The sequence below is a fragment of the Peromyscus leucopus genome, chromosome 15 (genome assembly GCF_004664715.2).
Source record: "Peromyscus leucopus breed LL Stock chromosome 15, UCI_PerLeu_2.1, whole genome shotgun sequence".
Taxonomy (NCBI): domain Eukaryota; kingdom Metazoa; phylum Chordata; class Mammalia; order Rodentia; family Cricetidae; genus Peromyscus; species Peromyscus leucopus.
Genome location: NC_051076.1, coordinates 60,546,262 through 60,573,346, shown reverse-complemented (window position 1 = coordinate 60,573,346; position 27,085 = coordinate 60,546,262). Strand labels below are relative to the sequence as shown.

The 27,085-nt window shown below is 41.7% G+C and overlaps 1 protein-coding gene across 1 annotated transcript in view; it reads left to right on the top strand.

The window, feature by feature from the left end:
* Positions 1-27,085, top strand: part of Ubxn4 (UBX domain protein 4) — a 32,504-nt gene that overhangs the window by 2,519 nt on the left and 2,900 nt on the right. The window contains exons 2-11 of the mRNA XM_037211047.1: positions 4,911-5,013; positions 9,339-9,367; positions 10,270-10,388; positions 12,764-12,938; positions 13,224-13,317; positions 15,040-15,094; positions 16,143-16,394; positions 21,934-22,044; positions 23,284-23,415; positions 25,302-25,501. Coding sequence (XP_037066942.1) covers positions 4,911-5,013; positions 9,339-9,367; positions 10,270-10,388; positions 12,764-12,938; positions 13,224-13,317; positions 15,040-15,094; positions 16,143-16,394; positions 21,934-22,044; positions 23,284-23,415; positions 25,302-25,501 — 1,270 coding nt within the window. The remainder of the gene's footprint in view (positions 1-4,910; positions 5,014-9,338; positions 9,368-10,269; positions 10,389-12,763; positions 12,939-13,223; positions 13,318-15,039; positions 15,095-16,142; positions 16,395-21,933; positions 22,045-23,283; positions 23,416-25,301; positions 25,502-27,085) is intronic.

The window sequence follows — 27,085 nt, the reverse complement described above, 5'->3', positions numbered from 1 at the left end:
ACCTAACAGGTAGGTCCCATCTTTTGACACTGTGACATGACACAGCTGTCTACAGAGTTCACACCTTAGAACCTCAGAATCAAGTTAACGCCGCCACCACCCAAATCCCAACCAAGTCACACAAATAGTCCTCAAGATAGTTTATGTTGTACCATAGACATAGTTATTCTCTTTTTTAAAAAAAAAATATATTTATTTTATGTTTTCTGCATGTATGTCTGTGTGAGGGTGTTAGATCTTGGACTTACAGACAGTTGTGAACTGCCATGTGGGTGCCAGGAATTGAACTCAGGACCTCTGGAAGAACAGTCAGTGTTCTTAACCACTGAGCCATCTCTCCAGCCCCCCATAGCTATTCTCTTATGCTTTGACTCAAGGACACGGGCTATACATGCCTGGGCCCTAGAGCTTTGTTCATAACTTGAAGAACACATTCAGAACTTACGGTTTTCTTGATCTGAGATCCCATTAGTAATAAACCAACCTTTAAAAAAATTCAACTTCTTTTTTTTTTTTAATAATTTTTTTTTTTAGATTTATTTATTTATTACACATACAGTGTTCTGTCTACATTCCAGAAGAGGGCACCAGATCTCATTACAGATGGTTGGGAGCTACCATGTGGTTGCTGGGAATTGAACTCAGGACCTCTGGAAGAACAGCCAATGCTCTTAACCTCTGAGCCACCTCTCCAGCCCTAAAAAAATTCAACTTCTTAAAAAATGAAAAAGCTAGCTATAGCGAGAGGAAGAGGTTTCAAGAGTGTTCAAAGAATTATTCACAGCCTAGAACGTGGGAGGTAGAGGCAAGGGGATTAAACACACACACACACACACACACACACACACACACACACACGACATCGGGCTGGAGAGATGGCACAGTGGTTAGGAGCGTCTACTGCTTTTGCAGAGGACATGTGGCAGCTCACAGCCATCTCCAACTCCAGGTCTAGGGGATTTAAGGCATCTTCTGACCTCCACAGCCTCCTGCACATATGTGACACACACACAGACACATAAAGGACATTTCTCTGTCTCAACAGTTCTGGCTGTTCTGGAACTCACTCTGTAGACCAGGCTGGCATCAAACTCACAGAGATCCTCCTGCCTCTGCCTCCCCAGTGCTGGGATCACCACCACCCGGCCAAGTATATATTTTTTTAAAAATTATTCCAGGAAAATGTTTTAGGCAAGTTTTTATTTCATGAAATTGTTTCCTTTTTTTTCAGAGGCTAGGTCTTGCTATTGCCCAGGCTGCCCTCCAACTCCTGGACTTAGTAATCCCCCTAGCGTCAGCCTCCCAAGTACCTAAGACTTCAGGCATGGGCTACTACATCTGGCGTTGTTTAATATAATTTTCATGAATTAGGTGATTCATTTAATACTTAAATAAAAATTAAACAATTGTAGAGTTGTGTTAGAAACTAGAAATAATTCAACCAAATTAACAAGAATTTCCAGTTTTAGCTGTTTGAACTAAAAGATATAAAGACAGTACAAAATCTGATGAGGAGGCAGAAGCAAAGATGTCTGTCTAGTCCGTGATGTTATAAGGCAGGCTGAAAATTGTTCATGTCCGGTACTGTTGGCTGCCCTCTTTGACTGACACAGACCACAAAGCCCGTACGGTTGGAGCAGTTGAGATTCCTTAGGTTGGATGGTCAGGCTGGAAGAAGGCAGCTGTCTGTGCTTCGGAGTTTGTTTGCACACTTTTAAGTGTCCTCCAAGTACAGCATATGTTCTCCTAAAATCTTAGGGTCATCTAATTTTATAATGTGCTTGATAATTTGATTAAAAATAAGCCTCTAAAGATACTGACAATGGCAACTCGTGTTCTAGTGGAACTTAGTAAGTATTAAGAAGCCTCTCATCGAGGATTTCCCTCAGCTACTGCTGCCATCACAAGGCTGAGTTAGGAACAGACAGTGTCAGAGGGAATGTGACATTGAGACACTAACCTAGCCAGTCAGTATGGGTGGGGAATGAAAGACAGCAGCTTTATAAAGAAAAAGAAAAACCAAAATGTAGTCTCCTTCTTAGGATTGGCTCAAGCTTAAATATGTTTATTGCCTTCATTTGTTATTCTCCCCCAGGGTTTCCAGCTAAATGTCACCATTGTACATTCTGTTAGATAATCCACGCTGTGGGTAGCCTACATTAACTTTTCAGTTCCATTGCCTCGTGTTCTCCATTGTTTATTATTTTCCCAGCCACACAGACCTTTCTCTGTACGTGTATTCTTTCTGTATGGTGAACTTTTCTGTACTTAGTGTGGCTCATTCTTTCTTTGGTCCACCTTAATTGTCAACTTAGAGATAGGTATGATGATGCATGTCTTTAATCCCAGCACTTGGGAGTTCAAGGCCAGCCTGGTCTACATAGTGAGATCCACGACATCAAGGGCCATGTAGAGAGACCCTGTCATCTCAGAGAACGCTTCTCTGATCATGATAAAGAGATTTTCTTTATTTGTATGTGTGCTCACATTCTGGGAATCAAACTCAGATCTTCTTATTACTAACTGAACTGTCTTCCCAAACTCAAACACTCTCATTCATAGCAATTACTGCTTTAAGTGTTCGTAGTTGTCTACTTGTTTGGATAAGTAACATAAATATAAATATATAAAATACATATTAGACTTTAAGCTGTGCTGAGAACAGTGTTTATTTTATATCTAGTACACAAGCCCAATGCCTATGAACTGAACAAATGAACGGAAGTAGAATAAAATAGTGAGTGAATGAAAGACTGCATCACACTTCTCACTCTTTACTGCCTCCTTAAAGTGACTGGAGAAAGAATGTTCCTAAATAGCTATTTTCTAGGTTCATAGCAGAGTCATTTGCTTGGGAATTTATTATTTCTTTCAACTCCATTGTCTCTGGAAACATTTTCATTTGGAATGCTCTCATTTACAAATAGCAACTTTCCTTTATTCTTGGTTGTAACTTCCATGAGCCTGTTAAGAAGGGTATTTTTAGTTGGTTTCAATCTGTCCCATTTCCATGTCCAAATTTTTCATGGCTCTTATCTCATTCAGATGTGTAGTCAAGTATTGTAGGCATGCCTGTATGCTTACTGTACTAGACACCTGCTTTATGCCTAGATGCAAGTTCTGTTGTAGGGATTTTCATTTTTTTTTGGTTTTTCAAGACAGGGTTTCTCTGTATAGTTTTGGAGCCTGTCCTGGATCTTACTCTGTAGATCAGGCTGGGCTTAAACTTAACTCACAGAGATCCGCCTGGCTCTGCCTCCCGAGTGTTGGAATTGAAGGCGTGTGCCACCACCACCTGGCGAGATTTCCATCTTAAGATAACATGAAAAACTGTCTTTGCCCTCCTTGAATCTTTTCTATTTGGGAGAGAAAGACATTAAACACTAAAGATAATTAAGATACATAGTGTATTAGAAAGTGGGTAACCTGTGATGGTTTTTATGTCCAAGTTTTTTTATAGTATAGTTAATTTTTAAAACCTTTTTAATGTTAAGTGGTGCTGGAGAGATGGTTCAGTGGTTAGGAGCACTTACTGCTCTTATAGAGGCCCTAAGTTCAGTTCTCAGAAGCTACATGACAACCAATTGCTGTGTAAGAACAGACACCCTAGTGGGAGTGAACAAGCCAAGAGCATTTGTTCTTCTTTCACAGGACTCAGGTTCAGCTCCCAGCATAGCATGGCAGCTTAACTCCATAATTCCAATTCCAGCGCATCTGATGCCCTCTTCTGGCCTCCCACCCCACCCCCCAGACAGGGTTTCTCTGTGTAGCCCTGGCCATGCAGGAACTCACTCTGTAGACCAGGCTGGCCTCGAACTCAGAAGATCTGCCTGACTCTGCTTCCTGAGTGTTGGGATTAAAAGTGTGCACTACCACCACTCAGTCTCTTCTGGCCTCTTTGAGTACTAGACATACATGTGAGATATATATATATATATATACATATATACATATACATGTATATGTATATGTAAATGTAACACACACAAAATAAAAGTAAGTAAAGAAATATTTAAAAAAAAAAAAAAAAGATTCAGTGGGGAAGAACCGTTTAGGCTACTGTAATTGTGTGGGTGACCTCTGCTAACTTTGCTCAAGGTGGTAGCAGTGGAAGTTATAAGTAGTAGTTACATTTGTATTTTTAAGTAGCCAGCTGAAGTTATAGATAAATTTTTTGGGGCCCATTTGTATGTTTGCTCTGCTGGGAATCAAACCAAGGGCGTTGTGCATTCAAGACAAGCACTTTACCACAGCCAAGCTTCAGAAGGATCAATTTTCAAGTTTGATGAAGTTAAGAGAGGACTTGCTAAACTAGGTGTGGCTGAGCATGCCTTTAATCCTAGCACTTGGGAGGCAGAAACAGTGAGCTCCAGGACCACATACAAACCGTCTCAGGGGGAAGTAAAAAAAAAAAGGAAAGAAGGAGAAACACATTTGCTGCTCTTACTGACAACTGGTTTTGTTCCCAGCACTCACATGGCAGCTCACAATTGTCTGTGTCTCCATTTCCAGGGGTTCCAAAACCATCTTCTGGCCTTCTTAGGCATTCATTACATACTGTGATGCTCTTAGGTGTATGCAAGGCAAAGTGCTTATACACATAAAATAAAAAATAAAATTTGGGCCGGGCGGTGGTGGTGCACGCCTTTAATCCCAGCACTCGGGAGGCAGAGGCAGGTGGATCTCTGTGAGTTCGAGGCCAGCCTGGGCTACCAAGTGAGTTCCAGGAAAGGCGCAAAGCTACACAGAGAAACCCTGTCTCGAAAAACCAAAAAATAAAATAAAATTTGGAAGAAAAATATTTGTGGGTTATATTTTATTTGGAGTTCTAGTTTCACAGGGGAAAGAATTTAGAATTAGCAGTCCTGGCCTTGGCGTTTTTTTTAAGAGTTCTTGAAATGTTCTCTCAGGTGACGATGAGCAGTCCACACAGATGGCTGCCAGCTGGGAAGATGAGAAAGTGACAGCAGCGTCTGCAAACAATTTCGTTGCAATTAAAATCGACACCAAAAGGTACGCTTATGCTTTAATGTTTCGTTACTGTTTTATTTTGTAGTAATGGTCTGTTATTATGAGGATACTCTTAGACTATTAAGAATGTTAATTTTGGGCTGGAGAGATGGCTCAGAGGTTAAGAGCACTGCCTGTTCTTCCAGAGGTCCTGAGTTCAATTCCCAGCAACCACGTGGTGGCTCGCAACCACCTGTAGTGGGAACTGATACCCTCTTCTGGCATAAAATTGTACATGCAGATAGAACATTCATATACATTAAATAAATAAATTTTAAAAAAATGTTAATTTTATGGGTACACATATCTATGGTATAGACAAATTTCTAAACAGTCTCATTAAATAAAAAACACGGATCCAAATATAGGAGTGAAAGCCTTAGAGATCAGGGAAATAGGAATAGCCACCAGCTAACCTTACCTCACCACGCTGCAGCTTCCAAAAGTGAGCTACTTCCTGTCTACCCATGCCTTTATTGCCTTGCTGTTCTGCCCTCTCAGTGGCTTTTACTTCACTTCCTTGTCACTGTCTGTACAGACCTCCAGGTCTCTATGGTTGGTACTGGGATTAAAGGCGTGTGTTATCACGCTTCCCTAGTATGGCCTTGAACACACAGAGACCCTGCCTGCCAAGTGATTGGAGTAAGAGCATGTGCTACCACTGCCTGACTTTGGTGTTTACTTAAAATGGCTTGCTGTTCCCTTGATCCCCAACAAACTTTATTTATTAACATACAAATAAAATATCACCACACTAAGGCACTAAGATATATTGGGGACTTAAATTATTTTTTTATTGCTTTTGAGTATACCACTGCACCCAGTTATGGGAATTTAAGTTATTTTGTTATGATTACTATTTAAACTTTATTATAAAGAAGTTATAAGTCAAAATTAATATTTTCACGGCAATTAATATTTTCTGGTTACCATTTTCAAATTCATTATTACACCTTGATTTTAAAAAAAAGTTAATTTATCTTGTCCACCTCACATCCATGTAGCATGTAACAAAAAGTATGATGGGGGGGCTATCAGAACAGCTCAGCGGGTAAAGGCACTTGTCACCAAGCCTGACAGCCTGAGTTCAGTCCCCAGGTCACACATGGTGGGAAGAGAGAGACAACTTGTACAAGTTGTCCTCTGACTTCTACGGTGTGCACATGTCTGCCTACATATGCACACACATATATATTACATAAATAAACGAATGTGAAAAAAATTACTGTCTGAAAAAGATTTGTAGTGTCTAGGTTGGAAGAACTTGGAAGTGACTCTAAAGATTAGGTTGAATCTGCAACAAGTGCTTTTCCATATCTTTTGGACTCTCTTTTGGGAATGGAGTCATTTAATTTCAAAGGAATGAGGAGGGTGAGATAGCACACTGAGTAAAGTCACTTGCCACCAAGCCTGGTGACCCAAGTTTGATTCCCCAGAACGCACATGCTGGAAGTAGAGAACCGACTCTTATAATTATCCTCTGATTTCCACATATGCACATGGGGTGTATGCACTCATGAGTGTGTGCACACACACATAAAGAAATAAGTCAAAGAGAATAAAGACATTTATAGGACCTCATAATTCCTGTTAAACAGACATTTGTTTTATTCTCTGTCGTCCTTTTTATTGGTGTGTGTGTGTGTTTTGAGACGAAACTGGTGTTACCCAAATTGGCCTCAAACTTGCTATGTAGCTAAGGCTGACCTTGAGTTACTGACCCTCCTGCTTCTACCTCCTAAGTGTTGAGATTATGCGTGTGGGTCACCATACCTGCCATTTTACTTGGCTACAGTGGCTTACAAAGTTGTATAAGGTGGGCTTGAACTCATTCAGTAGCCCAAGCTAGTCTAGAACTTGTTCTCCTGTCTCATCCTCCCAGCTGATTTGGATTTTAGATTTCAGCCTGGCAATAATTTTCAGACTGTAAGATCTTTAATTTATTAACTGTTACAAATGTCTTTTCAATATTCATCTCAAAATAGATAACATGCTTGGAAAAACATTGTTAAATAAAAAGGTTCAGAGGGCCGAAGAGATGGTCCAGTTAAGCACGCTGGCTACTCTTCCGAAGGGACCTGGGTTCAATTAACAGCACCCATACAGAGGCTCAAAACTACTGTAATTCCAGTTCCAGGGATTACCAAAAAAAAGGATCCAATACCCACTTCTGGCCTCTGTGGACATCAGACCCACATGTAGTGCACATACACACACATTAAATACATGAATGTTCAGAAATTTACCTGTAAGCTCATAAAACTTTTACTTACATTGTTTCATATTAACAAAAGTAGCATAAAGCAGACCTGTATTATATTACTGAACTATATAGCTTATGTTTTATTTTGTTTATTTTTATTCGTGTGTGTGTGTGTGTGTGTGTGTGTGTATGTGTGTGTGTGTGTGCGTGTGTGTGTGTGTGTGTGTGTGTGTGTATGTGCCTGCCTGAGTGTATGTATGTATGTATGTATGTATGTATGTATGTATGCCCCAGGTGCATGCAGTGTCTCTGCAGAGCAGAAATGGGTCTCGGGTCCTCTGAAAGTAGAGTTGTAGGTATTTGTGAGGCACCTGATGTGGGTACTGCCGTCTAACTAGAATCTCCTGGAAGAGCAGCAAGCTCTCTTAATTGCTGAACCATCTCTCCAACATGTTGTTTTTGATTTATAGCAGTACTTGGGAATTATGAGGTTACTGGCTTTGTTCAGTATCTAATTAACTACTCTGAAAAGTCTCTCTTACTCCCGACTGTGTGTGTAAGCGGCATTCATGTGTTTTACTAGTGGTTGAATTGAGGGATAACACATGCTAGGCATGTGCTTTCCTGTTACCTGAGCCCTCTCTCCTATCCTGACCACGGGGCTCTTTACTGGTGCTAAGTAAATGATTAAAGTACAGTTTCCGCCGGGCGGCAGTGGGGGTGCGCACGCCTTTAATCCCAGCACTCGGGAGGCAGAGGCAGGCGGATCTCTGTGAGTTCGAGGCCAGCCTGGGCTATAGAGCGAGATCCAGGACAGGCACCAAAACTACACAGAGAACAGAGAAACCCTGTCTCAAAAAAAACAAAAAAAACAAAAAAAACAAAAATTGAATTAAAAAAATATATATTTTCCAATTTTAAATTTTTTTATTATTATCATAGGGTAAGGAACACATACATAATAGCACACATGTAGATACCTTGGTAGAGTTGGTTCTCTTCCATCTTCCTGTATGGTCTGGAGATTTAACTCAGATTGTTCAGCTTGCTCCGCAGCTGCCTTACCCAGTGAACCGTCTCAGTGGCCCTCTGACCTTTTTTTGTCGAAATGATGGTATTTGACCACTTTCTATACCTTTTCCCCATTAATTCTCTTAGACCGGTTTTCCTAATGGACATTTAGGTGTTTTCATCCTTGTTATCACAGAGTAGTTAGTATGTTATGTCACCATATCTTATGAAAGGCTAAGGTTTTTTAAAGATTTATGTGCATTATATGAGTATTTCCATGTATGTCTGCATCATGTGCGTACAGTGCCCAAGGAAAAGGGCGTTGTATCCCCTGGAACTGGAGTTACAGATGATTGTGAACCACCATGTGGGTACTAGAAGTCAAACATGGTCCTCTGGAAGAGCTGCTCATTCTCTTAACCACTGAGCTATTTCTCCAGCCCCCAAGATTTTATTTAAGTATATTTCTATTAAGGAAGCAACACGACATATTCTTTTTGTCTTGTGTCTCCCCCCACCCCCATGGATCTCACTATGTAGCTCTGGCTGTTCTAGAACTCACTGAATAGACCAGACTGGCGTTGAACTCATAAAAGTCCTCCCACCCCTGCCTCCCTAGCACTAGGGTTAAAGGTGGATACTACCACACCCAGCAAGACAGACATTTTTAACTTGTAAACCCAGCCATCACTTTGTGGGTTATGAGAAGAAAGGATTGTTTAATCTGGAAATTATGAAACAACAATTAAAATGAACAAAAAATGTCTTGTGAAATAAAATTTTTGCCAGGCTGTGGTGACACACACCTTTAATCCCAGCACTTGGGAGGCAGAGGCAGGTGGATCTCTGTGAGTTCGAGGCCAGCCTGGGCTACCAAGTGAGCTCCAGGAAAGGCGCAAAGCTACACAGAGAAACCCTATCTCGAAAAACTAAAAATAAATAAATAAAATAAAATAAAATTCTTATTTCTGTCCTTCTAGCTTATTGCTATGACAACTAGTAATTTTTAAAATATACTTGTAATTAGTATAGTAAATTTAATGAAAGCAACCCAGTATTTGGGAAATAGTTGAATTCATATTATGATTTTTCTCTTAATTTTGTTTTTTTACAGTGAAGCCTGTCTGCAATTTTCACAGATTTGTATCCTTTCATTGAAGAATTGGTTTCATATATATTATGTTTGCTTTTCTTTTTTTAATTAAAAAATTTAGAATTTAGTTTTATTTAAGAAAACATCTTTTGGTAGAAGTAATGTTACAGTCTTTTGACGTAATACATTGTAGCTAATGGCAAAGTAGATGTTTTTCTTTTTTTTAATAATTTTTACTTTATGTGCATTGAAGTTTTGCCTGCATGTATGTCTCCCCGGGTGAGGGTGTCAGGTCCCCTGGAACTTTAGTTTGAGACAACTGTGAGCTGCCACGTGGGTGCTGAGAATTGAACCTGGGTCCTCTGGAAAACCAGTTAAGTGCTCTGAGCCTTCTCTCCAGTCCCCAATGTTTATGTTTTTGATGGGTTTTTTGGTTTTTTTTTTGTTTTTTGTTTTTTTTGTTTTTAATGGTCTTGCAGAATTGCAGGATCATCCTGGTTATTGTTGTTGTTTTGTTTTGTATTTTTTTAATTAATTAATTAAAAAAATTTTCTGTGCATTGGTGTTTTACCTGCATGTATATCTGTGTGAGGATATTGGGTCCCCTGGAACTGGAATTACAGACAGTTGTGAGCTGCCATATGGAAAACCAATGTTTTCTTTTTTAATGTGAATATCTGAAGAGCAGTATGGAATAATTTGGTTGAAATGTTAAAAGCAGGTGGCAAGAGGCAAATTAGATAGAATGATGTAGGAAAATGAAATACATTTTCACTCCAATATGCCAAACAAACCATAAATCATTTTACATATCACATGCACTAGAGGCATGATATGGTAATTGGGGTGAGGAACATTGTAAAATCCACTAAGATGATGTGTTTTGCTTTATTATATTTTACAAAGCTTCTTGTTTCATACATGAACTATTAGACTTAATTAACGTGTACAGATCCTGTAGTCTGTGTTCCATCCAGTTTCTTTATAGGAGACAGCGGAATCCCTTTGGAAGTAATAGCAGGGAGTGTTTCTGCAGATGAACTTGTTACAAGAATTCACAAAGTCCAGCAAGTAAGAAGGAATCAGAACTTTTTTTAGGGAGTGGGAGGTTTCAAGACAAGGTTTCTCTGTATAGCCCTGGCTGTTGTGGAACTAGCTCTGTAGCCCAGACTGACTTAACACTCACAGAAACCCAGCTAGCTGCCTCTGCCGCCCATGTGCTGGGATTAAAGGTGTGCCTCCCTCTCCCCCCAACCCCAGCTTTTTCTTTGTTGTTGGTTGGTTGGTTGGTTGGTTACTTTTTTGATTTTTATTTTTTATTTTTTAAGATTGTGTTTTTTGCCTGGCGGTGGTGGTGGTGCACACCTTTAATTCCAGCACTCGGGAGGCAGAGGCAGGCAGATCTCTGTGAGTTCGAGGCCAGCCTGGTCTACAAAGTGAGTTCCAGGAAAGGCGCAAAACTACACAGAGAAACCCTGTCTTGAAAAACAAAAACAAAAACAAAAAAAAAACAACAACAAAAAAACTTTTGGTTTTGTTTTTCAAGATAGAGTTTCTATGTGTAGCTTTGGAGCCTGTCCTGGAACTCGCTATGTAGCCCAGGCTGGTCTCAAACTCTGCCTCCGGAGTGCTGGAATTAAAGGCATACGCCACCATGGCCCAGTAGAAGATTTTTTTTTTTTTTAATTCTGGCCTCAATTTCATTAATTGTTATGGATCTGTTTAAATTGTTTGTATCTTCTTGATTTAATTTTTGCTAGATCATAGGTGTTCAGGGAAATTCCCATTTTGTCTAGATTTTTCAGTTTTATTTATTTATATTTATTTTATTCATTTATTTATTTATTTTGGTTTTTCAAGACAGGATTTCTCTGTGTAGCCCTGGCTGTCCTAGAACTCACTTTGTAGACCAGGCCAATCTCAAACTCAAAGATCCACCTGCCTCTGCCTCCTAAGTGCTGGAATCAAAGGCATGCATCACCATGCCTGGTGATCTTCCAGTTTTAAAAATACATATATTTTATTTTGCTTGTGTGCGTATATGGCTGATTGTATGTATGTGCACCACATGCATTCAGGTGTTCATGGTGGTCAGAGGGCATTGAATCCCTTGGAGCTAATTTGTAGGTGGTTGTGACCATCTGATGTGAGTGATCCAAATCCTCTACAAGAGCAGTTAACTTAGGAGCCATCTCTCCAGCCTCAGAGATTTTCTAGTTTTTTGAAATAAGTCTTTTTTTTTGTATTTCATTACGCTCTCTAGTAACCTCCCCTTTCTCATTAAATATTACTAATTTTTGTCTTGTTTTGTTTTTCAAGACAGGATTTCTCTATGTGACTGTCTAAGACTAACTTTGTAGACCAGGCTGGCCTTGAACTCACAGAGATCCAGTTACCTCTGCCTCCTGAGTGCTGGGATTAAAGGCGTGCACCACCATGCCCGGCCATTAATTTCATCATTATTATTTCTTGCTGTCTACTGCTTCAAGATTTGGATTGTTCATATTTTTCTGGAACTTTGGGGTGCAAGGCTATTTTTTCATTTAGTTATTTATTTGAGTGTAGGAAACAACAGGTGGTTTTCTTGAGATTGGTACAGGTGAAGACCTGCCTGTGTGTCTCAGGGCTTCTGAGTGTCAGCCGCCCTTCTAGAGGGATGCATGCCTATGTGAGTGAGTATCAAGTACACTCCTCGAACCTTAGTTCTCAGATGCAGCAGTGAAGAGAGGAAGAGTGACTCCGGAATTGGAGTCCCACACTGGCCTCAAGTTCAGAGCTATCAAGCTCCAGGTTTTGGCCTCTGAGTGTGCAGGGATCTCTCTTAACATTTTCCCTAGCCCAAGCCAGTTTCCTCTCACCTGCACTCTTCACCCACGGAGTCCTTCCCTCCTGCTCCCCACAGCTGTCTGGACTTTCTCACTCAAGGGCTGTGGCAGGCCAGTTGATGCTTCCCACCCTGTGTATGTTCTCTGATCTCAGGCCCTGGAATAGCTCAGTTTTTAGCAATAGGTATTCTCTGAAGGTAGCACAGAACTGCCCTCTGATTCCTGTAGCTTGATAAAGCAGTATTACCCCAGCCAGTGGCCCGTTTATCAGAGGAACAGCGTTGTCAACACCTGCAGTGATGGGGCCCTTGACAGGAGTGAGCTCTCCAGTCCAGAGTGTGGTGTTGCCCATCAGAATGTCTGCCTTGCCTTGGCAAGTGTCTTGAGTCCCTCCCCTGGCCAGACGGTCCCTCTGCTTTAAAACCTTTTATGGGCTGGAGATAGCGCTCATCCCCCAGGACTGAAGAAGGAAAATTATGCCCTGGCCAGCTTGTAATTGAATTGTTTGTCTTTACTGAGGGTTTAGTATTTCTACTCTGGGTGTGTATGTGTGTTCATAATTCATCTACCATTAAATGGCTATGAAGTGTCCCATTAAGTTCCAATTTCTTTTCTCCCGAGATGCACTCATCAAAAGGTGAAACATCGGTGACAGATGACAACCAGTCAGAAAGTTCAGTATCTACCCCATCTGCCTCATTTGAACCTAATGCTGTATGTGAAAATACTGAGTCCAGACACACAGAGCTTTGTAAGACACCAGCTGCTTCCGACACAAAGTCAGATACTACAGCAGGTACAGGAAGAGTATTCCTTCACTTCACATTTAAGGGCGTGGGGTGGTCTCACTATACCATCCCAGACAGACAGTATCAAGCCTTTCAAATGCAGTTACACCTGATAAACCCAAACCAAGCTGAGGGCTTAGCTTAGCTGGTGGAGTGCTTGTCTGGCATTCCATCAGGCACAGTGGTGCATTTCTGTCATCCTAGTATCCAGAGACAAGGCTAACAGATGGTTTATTCCTTTACAAGTTGCATTACATTCAATATTCTTACTTTGTTTTCTTTTAATAATTAAGGAGGAGAATGCTCAGGTTGTGACAACCCCTCCCAGGAACCTCATGGATGTTCAAACCAGAGACCAGCAGAGGATCTCACCGTTAGAGTGGAAAGGTTTGCTTTCACTTTTGTAGAAAGCATTTTGTTTAAAAAAAATTAGTTTCTAGTTATTTTGTTAACATGAACGAAACCTAAATATAATGCAAATGAAGATTCAGAATTGCAGTTTTAAATTTTTGATTGCCTCAATAATTCAACTATTCCATGATAATTAAAACTAGGGTACAGCTTTTCTGTATCTTTGAAGTTGTCAGTCAACTATAGATCTGAACGTTTTGTTCTAAGAGTCCTTTTGGTACAAGCATGTGTGTCCATCTGTCACTTTTGCTTTTATCTCTTTATATCAGAAGAAAAATAAGCTCCAGATGAACAAAAATGCAGCTCACATTATGCATAGCACTCAGCTGGGGTTCTGAATAACTACTAAATGTCATTTCTAAGGTCTTTTCTTCCTAGGTTTTTTGTTTGTTTGTTTGTTTGTTTTCTTTTGTTTTTAAGATTTTTTTATTATACATATGGTGTTGTGCCGGCATGTGTTCCTACATGCTAGAAGAGGGCACCAGATCTTATTACAGATGGTTGTAAGCCACCATGTGGTTGCTAGGAATTGAACTCAGGACCTCTGGAAGAGCAACCAGTGCTCTTAATCTCTGAGCCATCTCTCCAGCCCCCTAAATGTCATTTTTTTTTATTGGTTGAACTAATAGTAAAGGTCTCTGACTTATTGTAGTTTCTAGTTTAGGGCTTATCTATAATGAGATCTGGTACCCTCTTCTGGCCTGCAGGTGTACACGCAGGCAGAACATTGTATACATTATAAATAAATAAATCTTTTAAAAAAAAATGCAGTAACTGAATTTATCTGTTATGTGGTAATTAAAAAGTGTGAGTAAATGGCTAATATTTCTAATCTCAACATAAAAACCTTTAATATTATGTGGAAATTAAAAATGCTTTTTTAGTTTCCTTTAATTAAAGGAAATGAACTTAATTTAAATTAAATTTACCCCTTTAATTGTCCCCTTAATTCCAGCACTCAGGAGGCAGAGGCAAGCGAGTCTCGTGAGTTAGAGGCCAGCCTGATCTACAGAGTGAGTTCCAGGACAGCCAGGGCTACACAGAGAGACCCTGTTTCAAAAAAAAGAAAACAAAACAAAAAGACAATGGAGTCTGGCTCAATGTTAGAATACTTAGCAGACATAAGGTCCCGGGTTCAATCCTCAGCTCTGCAGAACAGAAGAACGACAGAAATAAATAAATAAATAAACATTCAAATTCACGACTTGTAGCTGTGAATACAGGCAGTTGTGAACTTCAAGAAGTGGGCTATGGGAATCAAACTTTGGTCCAGTGCAAGAACAGTATAAGCTTTTAACTGCTAAGCCATCTCTTCAGCTCAGATTTATATATTTTTCAAGCACTATCAATCCGATAAACCATGAAAAAGTGAGAACTCTAATAGTAAATCTAGTCTAAAACAGGGTTGGAAACAGGCTTCTGACGACTCCTGTGGGGTCCTAGATCTCTGTGGGGAACAGGAGATGTGCAGATAAACTGTGTTGTACTTTCAGAGAGTTCTGTTTTGGTTTCCATATTTCCCTTTGTTTTAGCTAACTAAATCCTTTTGGAGACAGCTGATTGTGTCCTCCTAGCTAGCCTCTGCTTCCTAAGTGCTGATGGGAAAGCTGTGCACCCCACCCCTGCTGCCGGCCCCAATAAAATTCTTAGTTGTGTTTGAATAATAGAATGCATCTTGGTGCTTTGTTCTTTAAACAGACTCACAAAAAAACTTGAAGAAAGGAGAGAAGAGAAAAGGAAGGAAGAAGAACAGGTAGGGCTCACACTTAGCATCCGTTCACTCTCTGTTACTTGAGGGAATTTCTGATGTGTTGTCCAGTTTAGCAGACCTACGGTGATATCCTTAGAGCTCAGTGTTGTCCTGTGGGGAAGGAAATTATGTGTTCTCTGCACTCAGGTTATACTGTATACACTTTAGGATCTTGGTTATTGTTTGTCTGTCTGTCATGATTGCTATGCAGTCCCTGCTGGACCAGAAATCTTAGGGTTGCCCACCTGTTTATTTTCTTTTTGTAAATTACCAAGAATAATTGACTAATCTTTTTCTTTCCTCTGTGAATTGATCCTTTTGTACTAATTAGCTAAAGGAAGTTGATCTAAAATTGCTAGATTTGAGGAAAGTCAAATTTGTAGACATCCTCCTGAATTTTGTATCTAATGCTGCATTCTGGTGTACTCCTCATCTTTCTCACAATAATTGTGCCGCATCTCTTTGGGGTCTCATATAGATTATCTTTTTTTCAAGACAAATAATTGATCCATGTTGTCCTTGAAGGATAACACATAGGCTGTAGAAACTAAAGACTTTACAATTCTGCTTGAATATAGATTACACTGAGGACATTGTACTCTTTTGTTTGTTTGTTTGTTTTTTGTTTTTTAAAACAGGGTTTCTCTGTGTAGTCCTGGCTGTCCTGGAACTCATTCTGTAGACCAGGCCGATCTGGAACTCACAGAGATCCACCTGCCTCTGCCTCCCAAGTACTGGGATTAAAGGCATGCGCCGCCACCACCTGGCTTCTTCAGCTCCTTTTTAAAAAATGACATTCATTCATTCATTCATTTGTTTAGTGTGTGTGTGCACGGGCGCACATGCAAACATGTGGAGATCAGCAGACAACTTAACAGCAGTCCGTTTTTTCTTCCCATTGTGTGAGTCCATAGTGTAAATGTTGGTGGCAGGTCCTTTGACTCACTGAGCACCTCACCAGCAGACATCTCATGAAGTTCTTTAACTACGTTCTGTGATTAGCTTTCCTTACATCTGGGACAGAAGACTGGATTACAGCTTTGGTTCATAGTTCTTTTCTTTGATTCAGAGAGAGATTAAGAAGGAAATTGAAAGGAGAAAAACTGGAAAGGAAATGTTGGATTATAAAAGAAGACAAGAAGAGGAATTAACAAAAAGAATGTTAGAAGAAAGAAGCCGAGAAAAGGCAGAGGACAGAGCGGCTCGAGAGCGCATCAAGCAGCAGATCGCACTGGTGAGCTTCCCCGTGTCTCCGGCCGTTCATCTGGAGACTCTGGAGCCAGGAGAAGTCCTGACCTTCCTTCTCTAACTGAACCTGCTGAGTGCTAGCCTTACTTACCCAAGGGAACCACTGACATTGCAGTTTATTTTAAATGCTTGCGTCTCTGACATTTGTGATACTGTTTCTTCATGCTTTTCAGTCATTACCTACAGTGCACACATAGCACATTTTAGTAATATCATCTGGGCTTCCCTTTTTAAAGGAATTATATATTGAATTGAAATAGTTAAGAACACATTAATAGATAATTATTTTAGTTTTTAACATTTTTCTTTTTTTTCCCATGTAGCTACTCCTCAAAAAAAAATGTTTTTAAAATTTTTCTCTTAAGATTTATTTATTTCACGCCAGGCAATGGTGGCGCACGCCTTTAATCCCAGCACTCGGGAGGCAGAGGCAGGCGGACCTCTGTGAGTTCGAGGCCAGCCTGGTCTCCAAAGCGAGTTCCAGGAAAGGCACAAAGCTACACAGAGAAACCCTGTCTCGAAAAACTGGGAAAAAAAAAAAAAAAAAAAAAAGATTTATTTATTTCACATCTATGAGTATTCTGCCTGCATGAATGTATGTATAACAGTTGTGTGCCTGGTGCCCTCAGAGGCCAGAAGAGGGTGTTGGATCCTTTGGGATGGCTGTTAAGTCACCACGTCGGTGCTGGGAATTGAACCTATACAAGAGTGCTATACAAGAGTGACAGGTTCTCTAAACCACTGAGCCATCTCTACCACCCAACCCCATCAAAAAACGCACGTGTGCGTGTGTGCGTGCCTGTGTGTAATGACATATTTGGAGGTCAGAGGACAACTTTGTAGAGTCAGTTCTCTCCTTCCACCTTTAGATGGTTTCTGGAACAACTCAAGGTCACCAGGCTCATGCAGTAATTGCTTTTACCCTTGAATCCATTTCACTAGCTCAAGATTGGGTGTTGGGTTTTGTTGTTATGTTTGTTTGTTTTTTATGTATTTGTGTGTTTAATTATATGCAGGTGTGTGTATCTGATGTGGACATATGCATGAGAGTGTAGATATTCTCAGAAACCAGAGGTGTCAAATCCCCTGGAACTGGAGTTACAGATGGTTGTGAGCTTCCTTACAAGTGTTAGGAGCTGAAGTCAGGTCCTTTGGAAGAGCAGCAAGTGCTCTTAACCACTGAGCCATCTCTCTGGCCACCCAAAACCCCTTTTAAAGTTATTTTCTCCATGTTACTTTATGTTTTGAGACAGTGTCTCACAGTACAGCCCTGGCTGCACTGGAATGTGATACTTCGACCAGGCAGGCTACAAACTCACAGCGATCTGCCAAGTGCTCGGGTTAAAGGCATGCACTACCCCACCCTCTTAGTTACTAAGAATTTCTAAGAAAATGCAGCTTTAAAAGATTCTCTAGCTGGGCATGGTGGTGCATGCCTTTAATCCTGGCACTCAGGAGACATGGAGATGGAGCTCATGAGTCACAGGCCAGTCAGACCCAAACAGTGAAACCCTGTTACTTGGTAGTCTATAAAAGCATTGTTTTTGAGAGAGAGAGACTTTTGAAAAGATTTAGGCACAACTCAAAGTCTAGAATGGTTTTGCAGCAGCTGCTTTTCTTTTTTAAATTATTTTTGTGTATAAACGTTTTGCATACGTGTATGTGTGTACACCACATGCATGCAGTGCTCACAGAGGCCAGAAGAGGGTTTTGGGTCCCCTGGGACTGGAGTTACAGAGGTTTGTGAGCCGCCAGATGCTGGAACCTATGTCCTCTGTAAGAACAGTCAGTGTGCTGAACCACTGAGCCATAACAAGCCCAGCAGTGCTTTTTAAATTAAGCTATTGTATACACCTCTGAATATTGTTTATTCGTGTGGTCATTCGACAAACATCCATTAAACATCAACCTTGTATCAGACTTTGTTTCTGGCTATGGAGCCAGCTTATCTTTTTTTTGTAATAACAACTCAAATTCTTTTTTTGTTTTTGTTTTTGTTTTTGTTTTTGGAGACAGGGTTTCTCTGTGTAGCTTTGCGGCTTTCCTGGAACTCGCTTTGGAGACCAGGCTGGCCTTGAACTCACAGAGATCTGCCTGCCTCTGCCTCCCGAGTGCTGGGATTAAAGGTGTGCGCCATCACACAAAGCGCAGTTGCAAATTGGCTTAGTAGGCCCAGCTGGCCTTGAACTCATAGAGATCTACCTGCCTCTGCCTCCAAACTGCTGGGTGTAAAGATGTGGGCACCAAGCCCAGCTCTTGGTTAGGATTTATGTATTTTTTGATATTCGATAATTGCTAACTTTCATAACCAAATATTATGACTGGGTATGGTGGTATACACCTTTAATCCCAGGACTCGGGAGACAGGCTGATCTCTGAGTTTGAGGCTAGCCTGATCTACATAGTGAGTTCCAAGCCTGCCAAGGCTACATGGTGAGACCTGGTCTGAGAAAAATACTTTTTTAAAATTTTGATTTCTCAGAAGGGCTAGAGAAACGGCACAGAGGAGGGCCTGAGTTCAGTTCCTAACACCCACATCAGGCAGCTTAAAACCACCCGTTATTGCTCCAGAGGATCTAAGACTCACTTCCGCCTTCTAAGGCACCTGTACTTGTATACATTCACACAGACACATGCACACACATGCACACACACACACACACACACACACACACACAAATACATAAATAAAAATACAATAAATCTCAAAAAAAGAAATAGAATCAAAATTTCTTAGATATTGCAATAAATATTTGATAAATTTAACAAAAGTATAAGTCTTATACAATAAAAAGTAAAAAGATGCCAGGCGGTGGTGGCACATGCCTTTAATCCCAGCACTCGGGAGGCAGAGCCAGGCAGGTGGATCTCTGAGTTTGAGGCCAGCCTGGGCTACAGAGTGAGATCCAGGACAGGCACCAACTACACAGAGAAACCCTGTCTCAAAAGTCCAAAACAAACAAACAAAAACCAAAAACCAAATGTTGGTGAGGAGTTAGAGAATTTGGAGCCTCTCTACATTATCAATGGGTTATAAAATGGTGTGGCCACTTTAGAAAAACATTAGGTAATTCCTCAGAATATTAAACATGGAGTTACCAAGTAGCCCAGCACTCACTCTTAGATGTATGCCCAAGAGGATTGTCTTGGTTAGGGTTACATTGCTGTGGTGAAACACCATGACTGAAGCAACTTGGGAAGGAAAGAGCTTGTTTGGCTCACACTTCCACATCACCGTTCACCATCAAAGGAAGTCAGGACAGGAACTCAAACGGGGCAGGAACCTAAGCAGAGCCATGAGGGGTGCTACTTACTGGCTTGCTTCCCATGACCTTCTCAGCCTGCTATCTTTTTTTTTTTTTCGTGGCACACATCTCTTTTATTATTATTCATTTTACATACCAACCACAGATCCCCTCTCATCCCTCCTCCCACTCCCTCCACCCCGCCTCCCCCCACCCCTCATCCCCTCCTCCAACAGGGTAAGTTCTCCCATGGGAGGACAGCTAAGCCTGGTATATTCAGGTGAGGCAGGACCAAGCCCCTCCCCGCTACATCAGGGGTCAGCAAAGTGTCCAGAAAGTCAGCTCATGCACCAGGGACAGATCCTGATCCCACTGCCAGGGGCCCCTCAAGCAGACCCAGCTACACAGCTGTCTCCTGTCTGCAGAGGGTCTAGTCTGGTCCCGTGCAGGTTCCTCAGCTATTGGTCTAAAGTTCATGAGTTCATTTGAGCTTGGTTCAGTTGTCTCTGTAGGTTTCCCCATCATGATCTTGATGCCCTTTGCTCATAGAATCCCTCTTCCCTCTCTTCCACTGGACTCCTGGAACTCGGCCTGACACTTGGCTGTGGATCTCTGCATCTGCTTCTGTCAGTTACTGAATGAAGGCTCTCTTGGTCCAATAGGAGCTGGTGAAGTCTGTGTTTTAGGAAGCAGCTTTGATCCCTTCAGCCTGCTTTCTTAAAGAGTTCAGTACCACCTGCCCAGAGATGGCACCACCACAATGGACTGGCTCTTCCCCCATTGGTCACTAATTAAGAAAATGCCTTACAGGGCTGGAGAGATGGCTCAGCGGTTAAGAGCACTGGCTATTCTTCCAGAGGTCCTGAGTTCAATTCCCAGCAACCACATGGTGGCTCACGACCATCTGTAATGAGATCTGGTGCCCTCTTCTGGCCTGCAGTCATACATGCAGGCAAACGCTGTATACATAATAAATAAATAAATATTAAAAAAAAAAAGAAAGAAAGAAAATGCCTTACAGCCAGATCTTTTATTATTATTATTATTATTATTGTTATTAATTTTTTAAAATTTATTTTACATGCCAACCACAGTGTCCCCTTCCTCTCCACCCATTCCCTCCCCTACCACCTTTCTGCCCGTCCCCCCCCAATCCACTCCTCAGAAAGGGTACGGCCGCCCATAGTAGTCAACAACGAATGACGTATCAATTGAACAGGACCAAGCTCCTCCCCGCTGCAATCAGGCTGAGCGAGGCATCCCACCATAAGGAATAGGTTCCAAAAAGCCAGCTCATGCCAGGGACAGATTCTGGTCCCGCTGCTAGGGGCCTACAAACAGACCAAGCTACACAAGTTACAGCCAGATCTTATGGAGACATTTTCTCAATTGAGGCTCCCTCCTCTTTGATGACTGTAGCTGGTATCAAGTTGACATAAAGACAGCCAATACAGGACTAAAAGTATGTCCACACAAAAACCTGTACATAAATGCTCATGTTATTCAAACAGGCCAAAATGTGATCATAGATTTTGTCAGTTTAAGATGAGATTCAGCAATAAAAGAATCCAGAACTGATACAGCATTATGTTTTCAAAAGTCAATGCTCTGAAAGATCACATATAATATGATTCTTTTAGATGAGAGGTTCCAACTAGGCAAATCAGTTAATGGCTGCTAGGGCCTGGGAGATAAATGGGAGTGATTATTAATAGGCTCAGGGTTACTTTAGGAAGTGATGAAATAATCTAGTTAGTGTGATAGCTACATGGTTCTGTTTATTGTTTTGTTTTTGTGGTTTAAAAAAACTTTCTTCAACATTTATTTGGGACCTGGAAGGGGGGGGTTGTGTGTGTACCATGGTGTCCATATGAATGTAAAACAACAGCTTTCAGGAATTAGTTCTCCACTTCCTCCATGGAGGTAAGCGCTTAGGGATTGAGCTTACATCATCTCTCCAGGCCCTTGTGTTGTTTTTGAGACATGGTTTCCTTGGGTATGTAGCCCAGGCTTGCCTCTAACTTTGGATCCTCCTGTTTTAGCCTCTCAAGTGATAGGATTACAGGTTGACAGGCTTTAGCATGGCAAGAGCCATCATGCCTGCCTCAAAAAGGACATGTCTACTCTCAGCTGAATTTAAGGAGAAAGAAAGAGGGAGGGAGGGAGAGAGAGAGAGAAGTATTTATGGGTGGGAGCAGCACACCATGTGCATGCAGGGAGGTCAGATGACCGCTTCGGGGAGTCAGTCTCTCCTTCCCGGTGTCCTGACCTGTCTCACAGCCCTTTGTCTGCTGGTCAACGACGCTGCTTGAGAATCTGCAGTTGAAGGTGCTGACTTCAGCTTGACTTTTTCCTAGCACTGTTGCAAGAATTCAGTTCCGGTTGCCTGATGGTTCTTCCTTTACAAATCAGTTTCCTTCCGATGCTCTGTTAGAAGAAGCAAGGCAGTTTGCCGCACAGGTGAGTTCATAACGACAGATGTGTGGGTTATTAAAATCTTTCAGGACAAGTTCCCAAGCAGAAAAATGGCTCAGGAAAATTCTATTACTGCGCTTAATTAACAAGAGGAATGATCTGAGGACTTGTCTGTTCTGGAAAGGAGGTGGTTTCTCTTGTTTTCTGATGGTTGATTAGAGCCTGCCCAGGCCAGCCTGGTCTACAGAGCGAGACCCAGGACAGGCTCCAAAACTACACAGAAAAACTCTGTCTTGAAAAAAAAACCAAAACAACAACAGCAAAAAAGTACATGAACCCAATGGATGTGTACTTTACTACATATTCTTATATTCATAAGGAGAATTGACCTATTATTAAAATGTAATTTTAATGACTGAAATGCTGTGGTGTGCATTTGGAAAACTTAGGCTCATGACTCACCAACACACACTTGGATTGTTATCATATTTCTTATCAAAAATTTGCAATGGCTCGGCATACACACTGAGATCATGTCTCCAAATACATTTAAAAAAAACCACAATGGCCATTTTCGACTTAATACATAGGCAAGCCCATTTCAGCATATTCTACAGATACCGTTTTTCCTATTTTATTTTTATTTCTGACTATTGTGTCCCAGAAAAGCCAAATGCTAGTGAAGACTCAGCTGCTGCTAGGCTTAAAGGCACAGCTGCCACTTTGTTGCTTGTTTTGAGTACTGTGGGGGTGGGGTGGGGGAGGCATGTGCACACCACAGCACATGTGGGGGTCAGAGGACAACTTGAGAAGTCAGTTCTCCCCCTGGGGACCTGACTCGGTTGTCAGGCCCGGCAGCAAGGACTTTGAACAGTGAGCCACCTAGCTGTCCACAGAGGAGAGCTCTTTCCCCACACAGCCTCCATTTACCCGCAGCGCTTGGAATGAAGCAAGACAGTGGTCATATTGTAGATGTTAAAAGCTTTTAAACCATTTGGATTTGGTATGTCTCAACTACTTTTTCCCCCCCTCCGGAGCTGAGGACCAAACCCAGGGCCTTGCGCTTGCTAGGCAAGTTCTCTACCACCGAGCTAAAAACCCAACCCCTCAACTACTTTTTAAAACAATTTTTTGCTAAGTGATTTTTGAATTTATGTCTAATTGTACTTTATAAATTAAGGCGATTTTAGCAGTCATTTTAGACTCCCAAATGCTGCATAGTGTTAGTAGCTTACTTTTTAAAGGCACCTTTTCTAAGGTTTCACGTTCACTTCTCTGTTCCAGACTGTTGGCAACACCTATGGTAATTTTTCTCTAGCAACCATGTTTCCCAGGAGGGAGTTCACCAAAGAAGACTATAAGAGGAAGCTGCTGGACCTGGAGCTCGCCCCCAGTGCCTCCGTGGTGCTGCTGCCGGTAAGCCCCAGCCCTGGGCTTGGTCACTCTTTACTGTTGACGGGAGAGAAGGCCGTAGGTAACGAAAACACAAAGTAGCCAAATTGGATCCGTTTACAGTGCCACTTATTCTGTCTCATAAATCTGTGGTGCTAATGTTTTGTGAACCTTTGAATTTTCAACTGTTTAGTATGCAAAAAAAATGAGCAGAAGGAAACAAATATTGAATTGTTTTCTCTGTGGACTGTTAGCCTATGACTCTACTGTCTACCATATTAAAAATATGTGTATAACATAAAAAAACAAACATTGAATTCTTCAAGTATAGCTTGCTTTTTTTTGTTTTTTGTTTTGAAACAGGGTCTTATTGTGTCACAGAGCTCACTGTGTAGACTAGACTGACCTTGAACTCAAAGAGGTCTTCCTGCCTCTGCCTCTGAGTGCCAGGACTAAAGGGGTGTGCTGTCACACCCAGTGGGTGTAGCACTTTGATCCCTCATGGAAAAAAGAGACTCAGAAAGCTAAGATGTTGCCAGGGTCCGACCTGAAGTGCCAGCCGAGTCTTTGTCCTGGTCAGTACAGTTTTCCTGCTCTAAACTAGAGGGGCCTCACCCTTGGAGCAGCCCTGGGAGCAGAATGGTTTCATGGTGTTCACTGGATTTGAAATCTTAATCTTTGTTTTTTTTTAAGCCTTTCTCTTCTAGATAGTGAGACTTTTATTATCAAAGTTGTTAATTTTCTTGCCAAAGTTGACTTTTCTTAAAAACAGTTGGTTCAGGGCTAGAGAGATGGCTCAGCAATTAGAGAAGGTGCTGCTCTCCTGGAGGACACAAGTTCAGTTCCCTGCACACACACAGCAGCTCACAGCTGCCCAGGTCCAAAGGCTCTGACGTCCTCTCCTGGTCACCCTGGCCACCAGACACACATAGTACACATATATAGGCAAAACATTAATCCACATAAAAGAAGACTAAATCTTTTTTTTTTTTTTTTTGAGTTGATTCAGCCCAGTGTGTGGCACACCTCCTTAATTCTAACACATGGGAGTTAGAAACAGGTGGATCTCTCTGTGAGTTGAAGGCCAGCCTGGTTCACATAGTAAGTTATACTGTGAGAGCTTGTCTCGGGACATAAATAAGGGCTGGAGAGCTGGCTCAGCAGTTAAGAGCACTGACTGTACTTGCAGAGGGCCTGGGTTCAGTTTCTAGCACCCACATGGTGGCTCCCAACTGTCTGTAACTCCAGTTGCAGGGGATCCCATGCCCTTTTCTTACCTTTGTGGGCTCATGTACATATATGATGCACATATGTACATTCAGGCACACATATACACATAAAATTAATTGCTTTTTATTTATTTATTTATTTATTTTTTATTTTATTTTTTATTTTTTTGGTTTTTCGAGACAGGGTTTCTCTGTGTAGCTTTGCGCCTTTCTTGGAACTCACTTGGTAGCCCAGGCTGGCCTTGAACTCACAGAGATCCGCCTGGCTCTGCCTCCCGAGTGCTGGGATTAAAGGCATGCGCCACCACTGCCCGGCTAATTGCTTTTTAAAAAGTAAAATTAGCCAGGTGTGATGGTTCATGCCTTTAATCCCAGTAGCTGGGTGGTAGAAGCAGAGGCAGGCAGATCTTTATGAGTTCAAGGCCAGTCTGGTCTACAGAGTGAGTTCCAGACCCATCTCAAAAAATAGAAAGAAACAAAGATAGACAGACAGACAGCTCTGGGAGTCCCCACAAGTTCGTAGGCACATGGAAAGTAGTAAAAGAAGATCATTTTTACTCCCTTGGATTGAGACAAAGTCAGTAGAGTCTCATTTCCAGATAAAAGAAGCATCTAAGTGTGATTCAGTTGTACTGATGTAGTCCTTACTTGCTTGTTTACCTTTAATTTTTTCCTTTCTAGGCAGGACGGCCAGCCACATCCATTGTCCATTCTTCCAGTAGAGACCTTTGGACGTTACTGGGGACGGTGCTTTATCCATTCCTGGCCATATGGAGACTGATTAGCAATTTTTTATTTAGTAATCCTCCTGCACAGAGGTCAGCAAGAGCCACACCCACAGAGCCTTCCAACCCTGCGTCATCCACCAAGTCAGAGAAAAGGTATGTGTTCTTGTCTTCTCTGTTGGTCAAATACCCAGGTCATGTCCAGTAGGTCTCTTGCTCCTTGCTAGAAAAAAGTTGCTAAAAAATCTGCTTTGCCTCTTTTTTCCCCAAGTCAGTGAACTCTGTCTATTCCATCATTACTAATACAGTGTTTCCTCCCAGTCTGTACTCTCTTTGTGGCTAGCCATGTAGCCATGTTTTGTTGTTGTTCGTCTGTTTTTAAGATAGGTCTCTCTCTGTTGCCCTGGCTGGCCTGGAACTTGTTATGTAGGTCAGGTTGACATCACACTCACAGCCTGGTGTCTTCCTCCCTTCTCTGTTTCCCAAGTGCTAGGATTAAAAGTTTGTGCCACCACACCTGGCCTTCTTGCTAGCCATGTTTTGCATAAAACAATGCCACTAGTTGCTTATAGTCTTCCATCATTTCTTTACAGGAATTTAGTCTGAGCTTTCTTTAATCTACTGGCTGATTTCCTTGTCTGCGTCACTCAGAAGAAAATCACACTGAAAAACTAAATACTCCCTTGAATATGGCCAGACTTGTCAGGGTCCATGGTAATCTCTGGCACTTGAGAACCTGGTGGGCAGGCAGGTGGAGGGTGGGGATTATGAATTTGAGTCCTTTCTAGGCTACACAGTGAAACTCTGAGCAAATCGGGAAATGAAAAACAAGAAAAAGAAAAACGATGCCCTGAGACTTACTTTAACCTTACTTTGGCCTTAATTGATTGCAGAGCGGAGATCTGGTTGCACAGACAGCACTGATAGCTGTAGCCTGTACTCTGACGCGCGATCTAAATGGGATAACAGGAAGTGTTGTCCAGAAGAGGAGGGGGCCACCATCGACAGTGCTTATTCTCATTAAACACGCTCTGTTAGCGTTGGTCTTGCAGGGGTGAGGTGTTTTTGAGAAGTTCAGGCTGGCCTCTTAACTGTCTGTGACCTTGAACTCCTGATCCTCTTACCTCCATTTCCCAAGTACTAGGGTACAGTTATTCACTACACTCCCACTTCTCTTGGGCCTGTGGTAGACATCGTAGCAACTCTATCAGCCCTGGAAGCCACTACTGCTGTCTGGAGACACCTAGTCCAGTGTTTCACTGATTGTGTGATTGGTGAGGTGTATGAATACTGGGATTAACTGATATGGCCTATATCTTGAGTGTTAGGCCACAAGATCAATAACATCCTTAGTCTTGCTGAAGAGTAGGTAGAAATGTTTAATTCTGTGATTACTATAGTATGGAATAGGATGCCAAGTGAACCATTCAGACTTTTCTCAAGTGAGGGAAAGGGACTTGAACTTGAGGCAGAGGAGAGAGTGAATGTGTCTATGAAAGGGTAAGGCTTCGTGTTCCACTATTTTTTCATTTTCTGTTGTTAATAAAACTCTTTAGGCCGGGCGGTGGTGGCGCACGCCTTTAATCCCAGCACTCGGGAGGCAGAGCCAGGCGGATCTCTGTGAGTTCGAGGCCAGCCTGGGCTACCAAGTGAGCTCCAGGAAAGGCGCAAAACTATGCAGAGAAACCCTGTCTCGAAAAACCAAAAAAAAAAAAAAAAAAACTCTTTAAACTTGCTGGG